The sequence below is a fragment of the Pipra filicauda genome, unplaced genomic scaffold (genome assembly GCF_003945595.2).
Source record: "Pipra filicauda isolate LSUMZ 115617 unplaced genomic scaffold, ASM394559v2 scaffold147_size4022426_pilon, whole genome shotgun sequence".
Lineage (NCBI taxonomy): Eukaryota > Metazoa > Chordata > Aves > Passeriformes > Pipridae > Pipra > Pipra filicauda.
The window spans coordinates 3,075,002-3,088,152 of NW_024103962.1; the positions used below are offsets into that span (position 1 = coordinate 3,075,002).

A 13,151-nucleotide genomic window follows, 5' to 3' on the forward strand; every position below is an offset into this window, starting at 1 on the left:
TTTATGAATTGTTTTGTTAATTGTTTTGTGTCCTTAGATAGTTCCTGAGTAAGTTTATACACTGGACAACAATAAAGTGTTGTAAAAAAACCCTATGTTGTTTTCCTTGTATGTCATTTAAATGACATTTAATGAGCTGAGATTTTATCAGAAAAAATGGGGGACTATTGATAATGATCTGAAAAGTTGTTAATTAAGATTAGTTCATTCATTATTTCTTGCGGTTTTTCCAACTTTTGTTGAAACTACTTCTTTTCCTGTTCTTTGTGCACTTAGATATATGTACTTATAAAAGAACATATATAAATATACATGTGAACACATACATATGTATATTTTGGAACTGAAACTCTACTACTATTCATAGAAATCCTTGCATGCAGAAACCTCATTACTACTTTACTGACAGAAACACTAAGTGACAAGTGTCCTTACATGTAAAACATCAACACTTGTCAACTATACACATTTAAAACATCAACTATTAGAATAGTAGGCTAATATCTCAATTATATTTTCTTGAGCAAGAAGTTACTAAGCAGCATAAGTGAACAACTGCATGTTTCTTTTTACAGATGAGTAAGGGCTCACAGAAATTTCTGTCAAGGGCTGACTCAGTCAGGATTAGTAAAATTTCTCTGCAATGACTAACAAGGGCTTTAGGTGAACAGAACTTCCATGAATTCAGTTTGCAATGTTACTGCTGTTTCTAAAACAGTATTTTGTTGGCAATTTTTGTTAGAATGCAAAAGAACAGCTTTTGGTATTAACCATCTGCTTGCTTTTTCGAAACAGGTATTAAAGTGAAATTTAGAACGCAGGAGCCCGATGGTTTGATTTTTTTCTCTGCATCACCTGGCAATCAGGAGGAATACATTGCATTGCAGCTGAGGAGTGGACGTCCTTACTTTCTTTTTGATCCACAGGTACAACAAAAGACAGGATCCTATAAAAATTGCTTATATCATTTATTTTAGCACTTTTAACATGCTTATCCTCGTTTTTTGTTTGTTTGTTTTTATTTTTTTTTTTAATTTAATTGATAAAAGTTCATTTGCTTCTTGGAACCCTCAGTGAACTAGAGATTTTGGGAGAGGAAAACTGAAACACTTAAGCTTTGCTCTTTTATTGTTAAGAGTGCCACAATTTAAGACTTTGTTTTTGCATTTTTATGAGTTGGAGGTTTTTTGTCAGTACCACCAAACACCACTACAGATTAAAGCAGCAAGATTTCAAAGGTGGGCAGAACAAGGTTTTGAATTAGTAAATAAAGATTATGTAATTTTAGTAAATAATTTTTAAGAATCCCATATTGAGACTTTTTCCTACTGAAATCAGCATGTTGCCATTATGCAAAGACATAAATAATAAGGGAAATATCAACAAAATGAAAAATAAGGCCACATTCCTTTCATTTCTGTTTAGGTATTTTGTGTTTTCTTTGCACCCTGAAACTGGATCTCCTCATGGAATTAAAAAACATTACAGACTCACTTACATTTCATAAATATGCAAGAAATTGATAGTAATTATCAGATTTTCTAATTATATTGCGAGAATATGGTATCCTACATATCGTATATGTGCATCCTTTTTGTAAGGTTACTACTACCTCAGTGTCGCCAGAAGGTCTGATCTGGTTGCTCTATCAGCCATATCTTCTGTCACACCTTATTGTCTAATTCTGCATTTGGCATTGTATCTGATGCTCCAGGGGGTTGAACAGAAATGCTTAATGGCATAAAATGGTGGGGATTTAGAGATGCGCCAACCCACTGTTAACCTTTGCCTCCTGAGCTCGCCATAGTCCAGGCACTGATGCTCCATGACCATGTGGAAGTGTTGTATAGCAGTGAAGGTCCTCTTAAGCTCTGGAACATCTTTGGAGGAGGCATGGTGCTGCACAGAGGCTGGCTTGTACGTGATCCCCGTGCTTGTATGTGATCCCCATGCTAGAAAACATTAAATCTGCTTCTGATCCCAGCATATAATTTTCTACTATTTCCACTGCATTTACATGTAGGCTTTACTTTATTTTTCCTTGTTGCAAATTGAATCAGTGCATATGCCAAAGTTTGGGACCATGTTTAATGGTGTTAATATTGCCCTCATCCACATTTTAATAGGGACTAAATCTATCCCTTTTACACTTCACTTAACTGAAGAGGAATTTTTATTTCCTTCTGAAGATCTTTCTAGGTGTACTGATTAGATTTTGTTGCTGTTTGTTATTTAATGGGAATGAATGTCTTTCAACTAACATTTTAGTGCTTCAAATAGTATTCCTAGCCCTCCTTGCAGATTTGCTCCTTCTGAAGTAGATTTATGTCAGCTTCTTTGGACTCATTCCCTTAAAGATGTTGTATTTGTTTGGATCCACAATATTTGGGGAATGGGAAGTGAGGGGGGACACATGGAAGGGTGGCTGATTTAGGGATTTAATTCCCCCCTCCCCCCTTTTTCTCCTGTCTTTTAACTGTAAAAAAGTGCAGGTCTCATATTTAGTCATTAGAGCGTCTCAGTTCAGTTAATATTTTCAATAGTTACTATTTTGATTTTTAACAGATTGTTTATGAATGAATCTTTGTTTATATTTCTGTTTCATTTGAATCAGACAACTCTGTCCCATGCTGATTTTTAGGATCATCACTTCCATATTGTTGCCTTTTCTTATAAAGTCAAAAATTGCCTATGGTGCTGCTTCAGTGGCTGTTCAAAGAAAAAAAAGTCTGTCATTCAAGGTATTCAGGAACAGTGTAGGTCTTAACAGATGATTTACAATCTTGAAAGCTAATGCTTTCTAATTTTTCATTAATAATGTGGAAGAGATTCCTGTACATTCTCAGATTCAGAAGTAGGGTACAGTGGCCTACATCAATGTATTTTTGTAGCATCTTTTTCAAAATCTTTTACCTATGAAAATACAGTTATCAAAAATTTTCAGTCTTCTGTATCCTTACTGTGCTGTGCTATCTTACTGTCTTTACCTTTGTTTCTATGTTTCCTTCATAGTTTGTTTCTTTTTTCTTTTTTCCATGATTTGCTATTCCTGTCTTACAATGTCAGGGATCATGTTCTGTAGCAGCATTTCTTAATCTTTCATTGGTGCGTCACAGTTTGCATTAGAGTGCAAATGCTTTAATTTCATCTTATTGACATCATGTGGTGTCTTAACCAGGTTATATGCATTGTTTTCTCTAGTTATGGTCATGGCATATACAATAAGCATTTGTGGCCTTGCCTTTGTGCTCTTCCCTTAAAAATTGCAAAAATTCTTTTTGATGACAACTGTGTCGCTGCTGCTTTTTATCTCTAGCAGTGTGGCATAATATTCTGTGCTCCCTTCCAGCTGTGTCCTGTCACAGGTTAATTATTTTTACCCTTAGTCCCTTTCAGGATGCTGGTATGTATCTTTGCTCACTATCAGCAATGTGTTTTCTCTTTGTTGTGTCTGCTCTGGGGATAGTCCTGCCAAGTCTTCCTAGTGGGGAGCCTTCACCAGCCTAGCTTCATCCTTCACTAAGTGTTAATTTCAAATCCTTTTCTTCCTGTCCATTCTTACTTCTCTGAGCCTCATGTACACACCATTCATCCAGCTATTGCCTGACCGTCCCTTTTGTTTCCCTTTTGTGTTGCGTAACTGCTCTTTTTTTCCTTCCTAATTGTTTTACTGTCATTCTTTGCAGTTTCTACTCATGCTCCAGGAAGCATGAGGGGGTTTGCTAACAGATGTCTTCCTTAGTGTTGTCTGGACAATCAAATTGTTCCATAGATCTTCCTCCAAACTCAGAGTATCTGTAAACCTTCAGCTGTCTGTGGATTTTCTTCTTATCATGATGTCTTTACCTCCACCCCTAAATTACGTAATCAACTCCAGCTAAATTTCTGGTTATCTTTCAGTGGCTGCAGGTCATTTGTTCTTCTTCTCAGGGAAGCACTGAATTTTTTACACCAGGTGAAATCATTAAAAGTGAAAATATAAATCCAGTGTGGAGTACCTTCTTCCTTAGTGATTAGTACAGTCTGGGGATAGTGTATTGAGATTGTTCTCATGGGATGGAGGGAATCGAATCCAGCTCTTCCATTTTAGAAGGTGATCCATTTACTAAACTTTACAGCAAGAAGGAGGAACATCAGATACTCTTCTTGTTGCCTGTGTTTCCTTGTTGGTTGTTCTTGTCATGAAGAGGCTGAACTAGTAGACATAGTCTGAGGGTAAGCTGTAACTCCACAAAAAAAAGGAAGATGGAGATTACCTACCCAGGTGTGAGTCCCAGCTAGACCTTCCTCCTTGGCACTGGCAAAACTTCAGTATTTGTTTACCTTCTCAGTGGTAGGAGTTTGGGAATTGAAAGAACTTGACTGGGAAAAGTATAGTTACACTCAGACTTTGGCACCTAAGATGGTATCTTTGAAGATTCTTATTTGTGATGTTTCTATGTGTTTTCAATGTAAACATCGTCACGAGAGATCCACAGTGATTCGTACTTATTTAGTTATTACTGAGAGCTACCAAATATTAAGATGTTGTATGGTTTAGCTAAATAACCCAGATTTCAAAATGTTGATTTCCAAGATGCATGACAAGCCATCTCACAATAGGCTATTTGAATGTGATCACAGAGTGACTCAGGTAGTTCTGGATAAAATTTCTTAAAGGAACCTCCAACTCAGTGCATGCTGAATCCTGCTGAATACCATCTTTTTTTGTCTTCACCCAAAATTAAGCACAGGTTTGCACATATGCTTGTGTGGTCCCAGATTGAATTGGTTACAAATAAATGTGGTTTCTGATGTATAAAACTGTTAATGCTCTAGACTGTTGCCAAACATAATATGAAGAACCACTTATTCAGGCACCTGATCTTTAGAATGCAGCATCGTTTGTAACAATTTTAACGCTAACTAAGTACACTTTGATGAGACAGCATTTAATAAAATGCTCATTAATTTCATCATTAGCAAGGGTATGCTAAGAAGTAAGCCAGTTTCTTATGTCACGCCCAATTAGCATCCCATGCTAGTAATCCCATTAGTATTGTTGAATTCACTAATGGAAAAACTAATGGGCATGCTACCAGGGCACATTAATTGGGCATGACACCAGTTCTGGTTTTAATTATTAAACTACGATAATGAAATGTATGTGTTTGTAAAATATTAAAATGCTGAAATAGGAGAGAAGACAATAAAAAATAGTATATGAAAAAGTGGGAATTAATATGTAAGGATATATAGCTTTGTATTGTTTTAATGGGGCAGAGGACTGCTGCACAAAACTCCTCAGTACCAGGATGTTGGCTGAATGGAGTAGGAAGCATGCTGTAAATATCCACAGGAAATAACTTTTTCTGTAATCGTGTACATATGTGCACATCATATGTATTTTGATACATAAGATACACAGTGACAGTCCCCAATTCAAAAGGTACTGCAAAATGTATTCTGTGTTCGTAAATCTTATGCGAAAATGCAGTTTCTAATAGATGAATGCCACTAAAGGCAGAAGACTAAATTTTAACAGAAGTTTTTAGTATTAATTAAAATAGGTGGTTGTTTACATCAACAGGTTTTCTCCATGTGCATAACTCTAAGGTCCTTTGACCAGAAAAAGTCATAGATGATCTGAGAATAAAAAAATTGCTGAATGGTCTAGTTTGCTATTGCAAAGTTACAAGCTAGACCCCTAAATGATAAGGAACCAAATTTTTCTTTTACATATTTTTTTGAAGTTGTTTTTTGAAGCCATAAAGTAACTACAGAAGTTGAGATTCTTTAATATAGCACAGTGCCTATACAAGGAAGTGTTTTTCCATTCAGTAGCTGCCTGCTGCATAGGACAATTGTATTTGTGTATCCAGCAGAATAACTTTGAGTTCTCAGATAGTTCAAGTAGGGTATAAAGTCCTGAGAAAATATTATGGGAATTATTAGGAAATTAGAGGATTATTTGGATATAAATCTCAAGAAAATTCTTGAAATGTATTGATTTTATTTGTGTTACATCATTATATTAATTTATGTGATATTTTGTTTGGTTCTTTACAATCGTGAGATTTAGTTTGGCAGCTTCATCTCTTATATTCCTCTTACTCAGCAATTTGGAAAAGACTTCTCTGTATTTGTCATAGATGTCCCTAAATTCACCCCTCTTTGTCATATTTTTTGTTTGTTTTAATAAAACCACATACAAATTCTAGTTAAATTTAAATGCATTTTTACAAAGATCCCTTATACCATAAAGCAACTTCAATAACTGTCTTTTGGGGGAGGGGTGTGTGTGTGGTTGTTTGTTTGTTTGTTTGTTTGTTTTTTGTTGTTGTTGTTGTTTTGTTGGGTTTTTTTTTCACCTTCTTTGTTTTGGTGTGTCTTCCCAAATCTCTTGGAATGACCTTTTTTTCCCTCCATAAATTTATTGTACTCTTTCATCTAGAAATTTAAGTCCTTTTGATACCGGGTTAACATGGACAGAACATGGATCTACTGTGCTACAAATACACCTCTTTTTTGGGTTTCTTCCTTTAGACAGATGCTGCAATTAACAATCTTGATATGCTGCTTCTCTCTGTGGATGGGACATTGAATCATGGCCATCAAACTACACAGCCACAGTAATCCGTGAAGTAGTTAAATAGAGACATAATTAAAAAAATAAATAAAAAATAAAAAATCTGAGTGACATGACCCACAACAATTTGTGCCTCATCCTTGTCTTTATCAGGGGTACTACACAGAGTTTTCTATTTTTAATAGAAACCAAACTGGATCCTTGATCTTTATTTTATTATTTGAAAAGGTTAATTTAGTGGAAAAATCAGTCCTAAACATCGTTCAGTAGTCCAAAAGAAGTTAAGCAGAGGACTTCTGTCTTTATTTTTAGATGGTACATGCTACAGATTGCTGTAAAACAGATATAATTCTAATATATCTATATTCTATCTATATATCTATATTCTATCTTTATATATCTATATAAAGATATAATTCTAAATGTTACCTTCATAATATTCTAAATTGGATTCTTCTCTTTATTAAAAAGGGTTCTGCGGTAGCAGTCACTCCAACTAATGATGGTGGAAAAATGTACAATGATAACAGCTGGCACCAAATAATTGCTACAAGAATTCAAGCACTGGGAAACATCACAGTGGATGGGCAGTACACAGGTAATCAATTCATCTAAATAATTTTGGTATTGCTCAGGGTATTGCTCATTTGCTTACTTTTCCACTACCTGTGTTTACCCATACAAAAAAGAATTCAACTCAATTTTCTCAAAAGATCACTACTGTTTTGTTTGCTCATCTGAGGTATCTGTCCAATGTGAATCTTTGATGATTTAATACTAAGTGTCTTTTTGTGCTTGTGAATCTATAATTGTTTTAATACTCTGTTGTAAAATAGAGATGTAAATATTTCCTGGATATATATGGGAAGGTACTAGGATATTGTGTCACATTAACCTTTTTTATAAAATATCAATATTTTGTTATTGAGTTGAACATCTGTTGAAAGCATTGAATAACAGAATAATGATCTATTTCTTTCAGGTTCTTCCTTAGCAACTAGTGGCAGTACCATTATTGGAGAGAACACAGGAGTTTTTGTTGGAGGACTTCCACAGGGTTATACTATTGAGAGAAAGGATGTAGGTGAGTATGATAAATAAGTCTTTACAGTTTCTCAAATTTTACCTTTTGAGATAGACTGAAATGTCTATATAGCTGATTTCATCAGCATTAAAGCAGTATCTGAGCTCTGTGTGCATTTTAATTAATTTTATACACAGAACTGGTATGACTGTGAAAGTTAAGGATGTGTTTTACATACAGATTCCCAAATTCTTTTCCAAAATACACAAGAAATTTCTTTTTATTAGCTTAAACGCAGGGTTATGCACTTGGGTGCAGGGATACAACACGCTGGCCTTTTTCAGTGTCTGTTTGTATCCTTCAGAGGTTGTTGCATTGAATTTGGTGGTGTATGAATATACCTGTATTTTACAGATATAGAATTTATGTAGAATTGGATCATACTTGGCGCTAGAAAAATCAATAAACATAAGTTTTCATATATAAGTTTGGTATATATTTCAAGTATATAATCTGTCAGCCTGTAACAGAGAGGTGACTACCTACAAAGCCAGTATACAGTCAGCTGTTCTCAGTGAATTTATTTCCAAAATTTTGTTTCTATCATATTAACCTGGAAGCCAAATTGTTTGCTAAGTTTATGTTCTCATGTCTGACATAAAAACTAGTGGGGTACACTGAAGTCCAACTCCCTCTTTCCTTCTGTGTCACTTTACTAAAACCAGAAATATGTGCATGTGTTCTTCTAAAACGTTGGTTCACAAAGTAATCCAGGATGCCTCCCTCAAAAAACACAGGTAAATAATTAAAATGAGACTGACTATAAATACCATTCAAGAGAAGGCCACTTATAAATCTGCTTTATGTTTTTGTCCCTAGTGAAAAAAAGAGTATAGCAGCCAGGAATCATTGGGGTTTTTTTATTCAAACAAGGAATGAAACATTTCCTGATGAAGCTTCTTAACGTGTATTCATCTGTCTTAGCTTTTGCAACACTATTTCTTCCTATTCAGCAGAAGCATGCCTTTCTTCAGAATTACTGTTTTGTTTAAAGAAAACTTTCCTTGGATCTCCATAGAGCAGAATTCTGCTGTGGATTTGAAAGTACCTGTATACAAAATCTCAAAAATTTTAGTATTTTTCAGCTATGTAGCAGACACTGCTGTCTTTAGGAACTAGACCCATTCAAAAATCTGGATTTAGCTTTGAGACTGAATTTATGAAGTGATTGATAGCTGGTTTTCAATGCATACATAGACATATATGATAAGGAGAACATGAATAAAACATATAAATTAATTCTTGTGTTTAGTTGCAGGTGATTAATCGGCTTAAAAAATATTTTCCTTTTTTTGCAGGGATGAAGAGGATAGTGCAGAAAGGATTTGTGGGGTGTCTTAGTGATGTATTTTTGAAAAAAGTGCATACTCCTTATGAAAACTGGGAATCTTTGAACTGGGAGTATGCTGAAGAGCAGAGCAATGTCTATCATGTTTGGGAAGGATGCCCCATTGCCCTCTCAGAAGGAGCACATTTTCTTGGCAGAGGTAGTTTCCTGTTCTATTGCACTATCCAAGTATGTTCTTGAGATATAAAAGGTGATCGTATTAAAAGTATTGCAGTGATCTGCTTTTCAAAGCATTTTTAGTTATAGAGGTTTATTTTTGAATGGTTTAAAATTTGCTCTCTGGGTTTACAGAAGGTTGCTGCATGAAAGAGGAATTGCATTCACAGACAGGTAGTGCTGCTGTAACTGTATGCAGATTTGATGTGCCTGTAAAAGGTGAAGGTTCACTTTGGTAGAGACATAAAAGATGCCTATAAGGTACCAAAAGAAATGCCAGGTTAAAAAAAGAGGATGTTGTACCGGTTTGGTGTCTTGCATTATGTTGTTGATAACTGTCCTTTACGAGGCTGAGTGATAAAGTTGTAAGAATTATAATCTTGATGCCCAAGTTCTTTATATCAAAGTAGAAAGTAGCATCTAAATTTTTACTTTTGCTTTCCTGAAACTATTTATTTATGGATTTGATTAGCTTATGTATGCACTCACTCTCTTTCCAGGGTTCCTGGAATTGCATTCAGGTGTTTTCAGTGGTGGAATGGAATTTGAGATCTCATTCAAATTCAGAACAGATCAACTGAATGGATTGCTTCTGTTTGTTTACAATAAAGATGGCCCAGATTATCTTGCAGTAAGTTCAAAAATACAAATAACTATATTCAGACATGACTTGTGAGTTTTGTTACTAAAACCAAACTGGCACTTAAAGAAATTTCATACCATAAGTTATTTTCGTGTTTTACTAGTTTTGAAATGCTTTGCACAGCAAAGTGTAAGGGGAGCAAAACACTCCAAGAGATGCTCAATTAAGTTACTTGTGTTATTTATATCATAAATAAGAAAGATATCAATATATGAAATGTAGAATTATTGTCTTTACTGAATTAGAAAGGAGAATGAAAGACATTAAAAGTGTCCACGTTATTCCTAGGCAAGTATAGAGTTACCATTTTCCCAGTTCTCATAGTAGAACAAGTTAATTAAATTGTAAATCAAAAAGTTCACGATGGAAATTGTCCAGTCTCCTAATAAAGCTTTCTCTTTAAGATAGATGTATTTTTTTATAATCCATAAATTTTTTCATTTGTATCTGAAACATATAGACAGAAATTAGTGGTCCAGCTTAATCCCGAGTCATCTCTGTCATGGTTTTCCCAACACTGCAAAATACAAATCCTGTATTAGGCAAATTTGTGAGATAATGCTTATGAAGTTTCTTTTTGGTGTCTGTTAAATAAGACTGTTTATACTCAGAATTACTTGTACTTCCATCATTTCCAGTATTTTGTTTAAATTTTAATATGTTTGTTTTCATTTTTCAAATTCTTTTATTAACTGCATGGCTCTGGATTTTGATATTTTTCTTTCCTCAAGGATTCTGAGTGTAATTAGGCTGTGGTCACCATTGCTTAGTAGGTCAACTATAGTTAGTACTTTCACCAATTAGTAGATATTACAGAGGATAGAAAAAAAATACTTTTACAGCTTATCCAGGAAGCAATAATTCATTTTTAGAGATTTTTGAAAGTATTGTTATTCTTTATGACCCAATCTGCCCTTTCTGCTCTATTATTGAATTTAATTTATTTATTTATTTATTATTATGCAGCTGTTTTGCTAATGGCTGTCATGTCACAGCCTGTTTTATTGCACGGCATTATATCTAATGGGCCTTTTCTTTTAAACTTGTGACCTAAAACATATAAATGTATTTTTCTCCTTTTCAGGTCAACTATAACTTACTCTCTATTTTCTTTTTATACTACTGGCTTTTCCAGCAGATCATTTTTTCCTGTGTTTTGAATTCTGCTAGACCGATTTGCTTCCTCTTTTTGACGCAGCCTTAGTTAAAAAATTACAATGAGTTCCAATAAAAAGTCTTACTAATTACAGTTATTACTTTAATTTTGCCCTCAAGTAATGACCAAGATCACAAGCTAATAGCATAAGATATTATAGGTACACTACTGTTCCACCCTAAAAAAGAGTTGTATGTGTGTAATTCACAGCACAGGGGCACTATTTACATGAACAGTATTCACAAGGTTCTTCAGGAGATTCTGGTAGTATGTGATCCTTGTTTCCTCTGTCTTGCTCTGTGTAAGACTACTACAAACATGAGAAAATAGATTCTGACTATAAAGTAAGAAAGGGGACTTAGTAAATTTGAAGTGGAGTCAAAAGCACAAAGCAGTTAGACAAAATAATTTCCTTTTCTACTCATACAAAAATCATCCAGATTTTTGGCAGTTTTATATTTATACTATTTTCAGCTCTGAGAATTGTGATTGGATAATTTCCTTAGAATTTGTCCTAAATCAAGTAATTTTTTTTTAATGTCACTTTAATCCTGACCTCAACGGCTCCATAGCCTTAAAATGAGGAATTTTAGAGAGGATGAGTACATGTATGCATGCTTTTCCAACTCTTGCAGCTTTGTGTTCTGCACATACATAATGATGACAGAAGGTTTTTCTGTACACTTGAGCTCACAAAAAAAGGTTAATAGAAAGTGAAAATGAGGTGTGTAGCATGTTGCACATGAGCTACGATGTCTTTGTTAGAAGCTTTGGTCAGGAGGCACTTGCACAGCAAAACAGATTATAAACTATACCACTTATCCCAAGTGCTGTTGTAAGACAGTATTCCCTGACCCTTCTCTTTGCATAGGTCACAGCTCTCTTATTAGCATTATAGTTTGGGAATGACTGTAGCTAAACACGTGGCTGATCTGATACCAAACAGCCAAAGTCTCTGTCTTGTCTTCTGCCCAAGACAAAATGATGTCCTAGAAAGGTGCTGTGCATAAAGGTCACTTCTTCCATGCCTTCTATGCCCTGAGAATTAACTCAAGCCAGATAGGTCAATCTGATTATTTTTGGATCCAGGCATAATAATTACAGGCAAACTGTGACCAGATACACTAGTATGAATTACTAGCTCTCACTCTGGCATGTGTTTCCTCATGAATTTATGTGATTAAAAGAATCCGTGATGGCCGATAAAGTTTGCATTACTGATTTTGATGCTGACCACTTCAACTGCAGCAAAAGCCTAAGAACTGCCAGTGTGCAACAGTGGCACTGGCTCCCAAGAAATTGTAGCTGCTGATTTGCTTCTGCAAAGCTGCAAAGTAAGAAAAAAGTCTTGAAAGAACTTTTCCCAAAGAATTGCATGTTTGAATAGCTGCATGAAGTAAAATAGCCAGAGTCCAAGATGAAAGCATTACTGTGATGGAAATAAGAAGGGGTGTGAAATTAGCATTTTGAGAACTCAAAATACAAATTGTTAAAGAGTGACTGATTCTGAGGAGACTGTTGAGGGTCCTTGTTTGGGCCTCTGCTCTCTGGCTGGCGGGTCTGAACCCGGCTAGATTTTGAACTGGAATGAACATCAACATGAGTAACATGTACTTTCACTTTCAAAGGACTCACAGACTGCCTGTCCTTGACAAGTTTTTTGAAGTCCATTGCTTTTCTCTGCTGGTATTCCTGAGACTCAGGAAGACTTCCCACTTCAAGGGAGATAAAGCCATAATCACTCTTCTAGTTCTACATTGGTTGAGAGCATTTTGGGTGGCAGGTTTAACGAAGTGTCATTCAGGCTCTGATGCAACCCCTATCATATGTAAGTTTGGTTTCCTAGAGCTATATCTGCATATTCCTTTCATCTTCAAACTCATATGTTTATAAGCAGATCGAGTGAGGTAATGACTTGCTCCTGCAGAGAAGTACAATACAGAACCAAAAAATCATTTAAGTTGAAGGGACCTTTGGAGTAATTTATTCCCAGTCTTTGCTAAAAGCAGGATCAATTTATGTTTGAATAGGTTGCTCCATGTGTTTTATGTTTGGGTATTGTGCATCTCTCTCCAGATGGATGGTCCACAGCTTTATAAATTCTGCAGTCTGTTCCAATCTTTGACCATCCGCATGATAGGAAAAAAAAACCCAAACAACAAAGAAACCAGCCCTGATCTCTTACTGTTTCTCTCA

At 35.1% G+C, this 13,151-nt stretch overlaps 1 protein-coding gene across 3 annotated transcripts in view; it reads left to right on the forward strand.

The window, feature by feature from the left end:
• USH2A (usherin) overlaps positions 1–13,151 on the forward strand; it is a 378,126-nt gene that overhangs the window by 132,651 nt on the left and 232,324 nt on the right. For all 3 annotated transcript variants that reach the window (XR_005562590.1, XM_039378797.1, XM_039378798.1), the window contains exons 22-26: positions 796–926; positions 7,040–7,166; positions 7,551–7,652; positions 8,951–9,139; positions 9,657–9,787. Coding sequence is in view for 2 of the 3 variants with exons in the window: in XM_039378797.1 (XP_039234731.1) it covers positions 796–926; positions 7,040–7,166; positions 7,551–7,652; positions 8,951–9,139; positions 9,657–9,787 (680 nt within the window). In the remaining variant the exon portion in view is untranslated. The remainder of the gene's footprint in view (positions 1–795; positions 927–7,039; positions 7,167–7,550; positions 7,653–8,950; positions 9,140–9,656; positions 9,788–13,151) is intronic.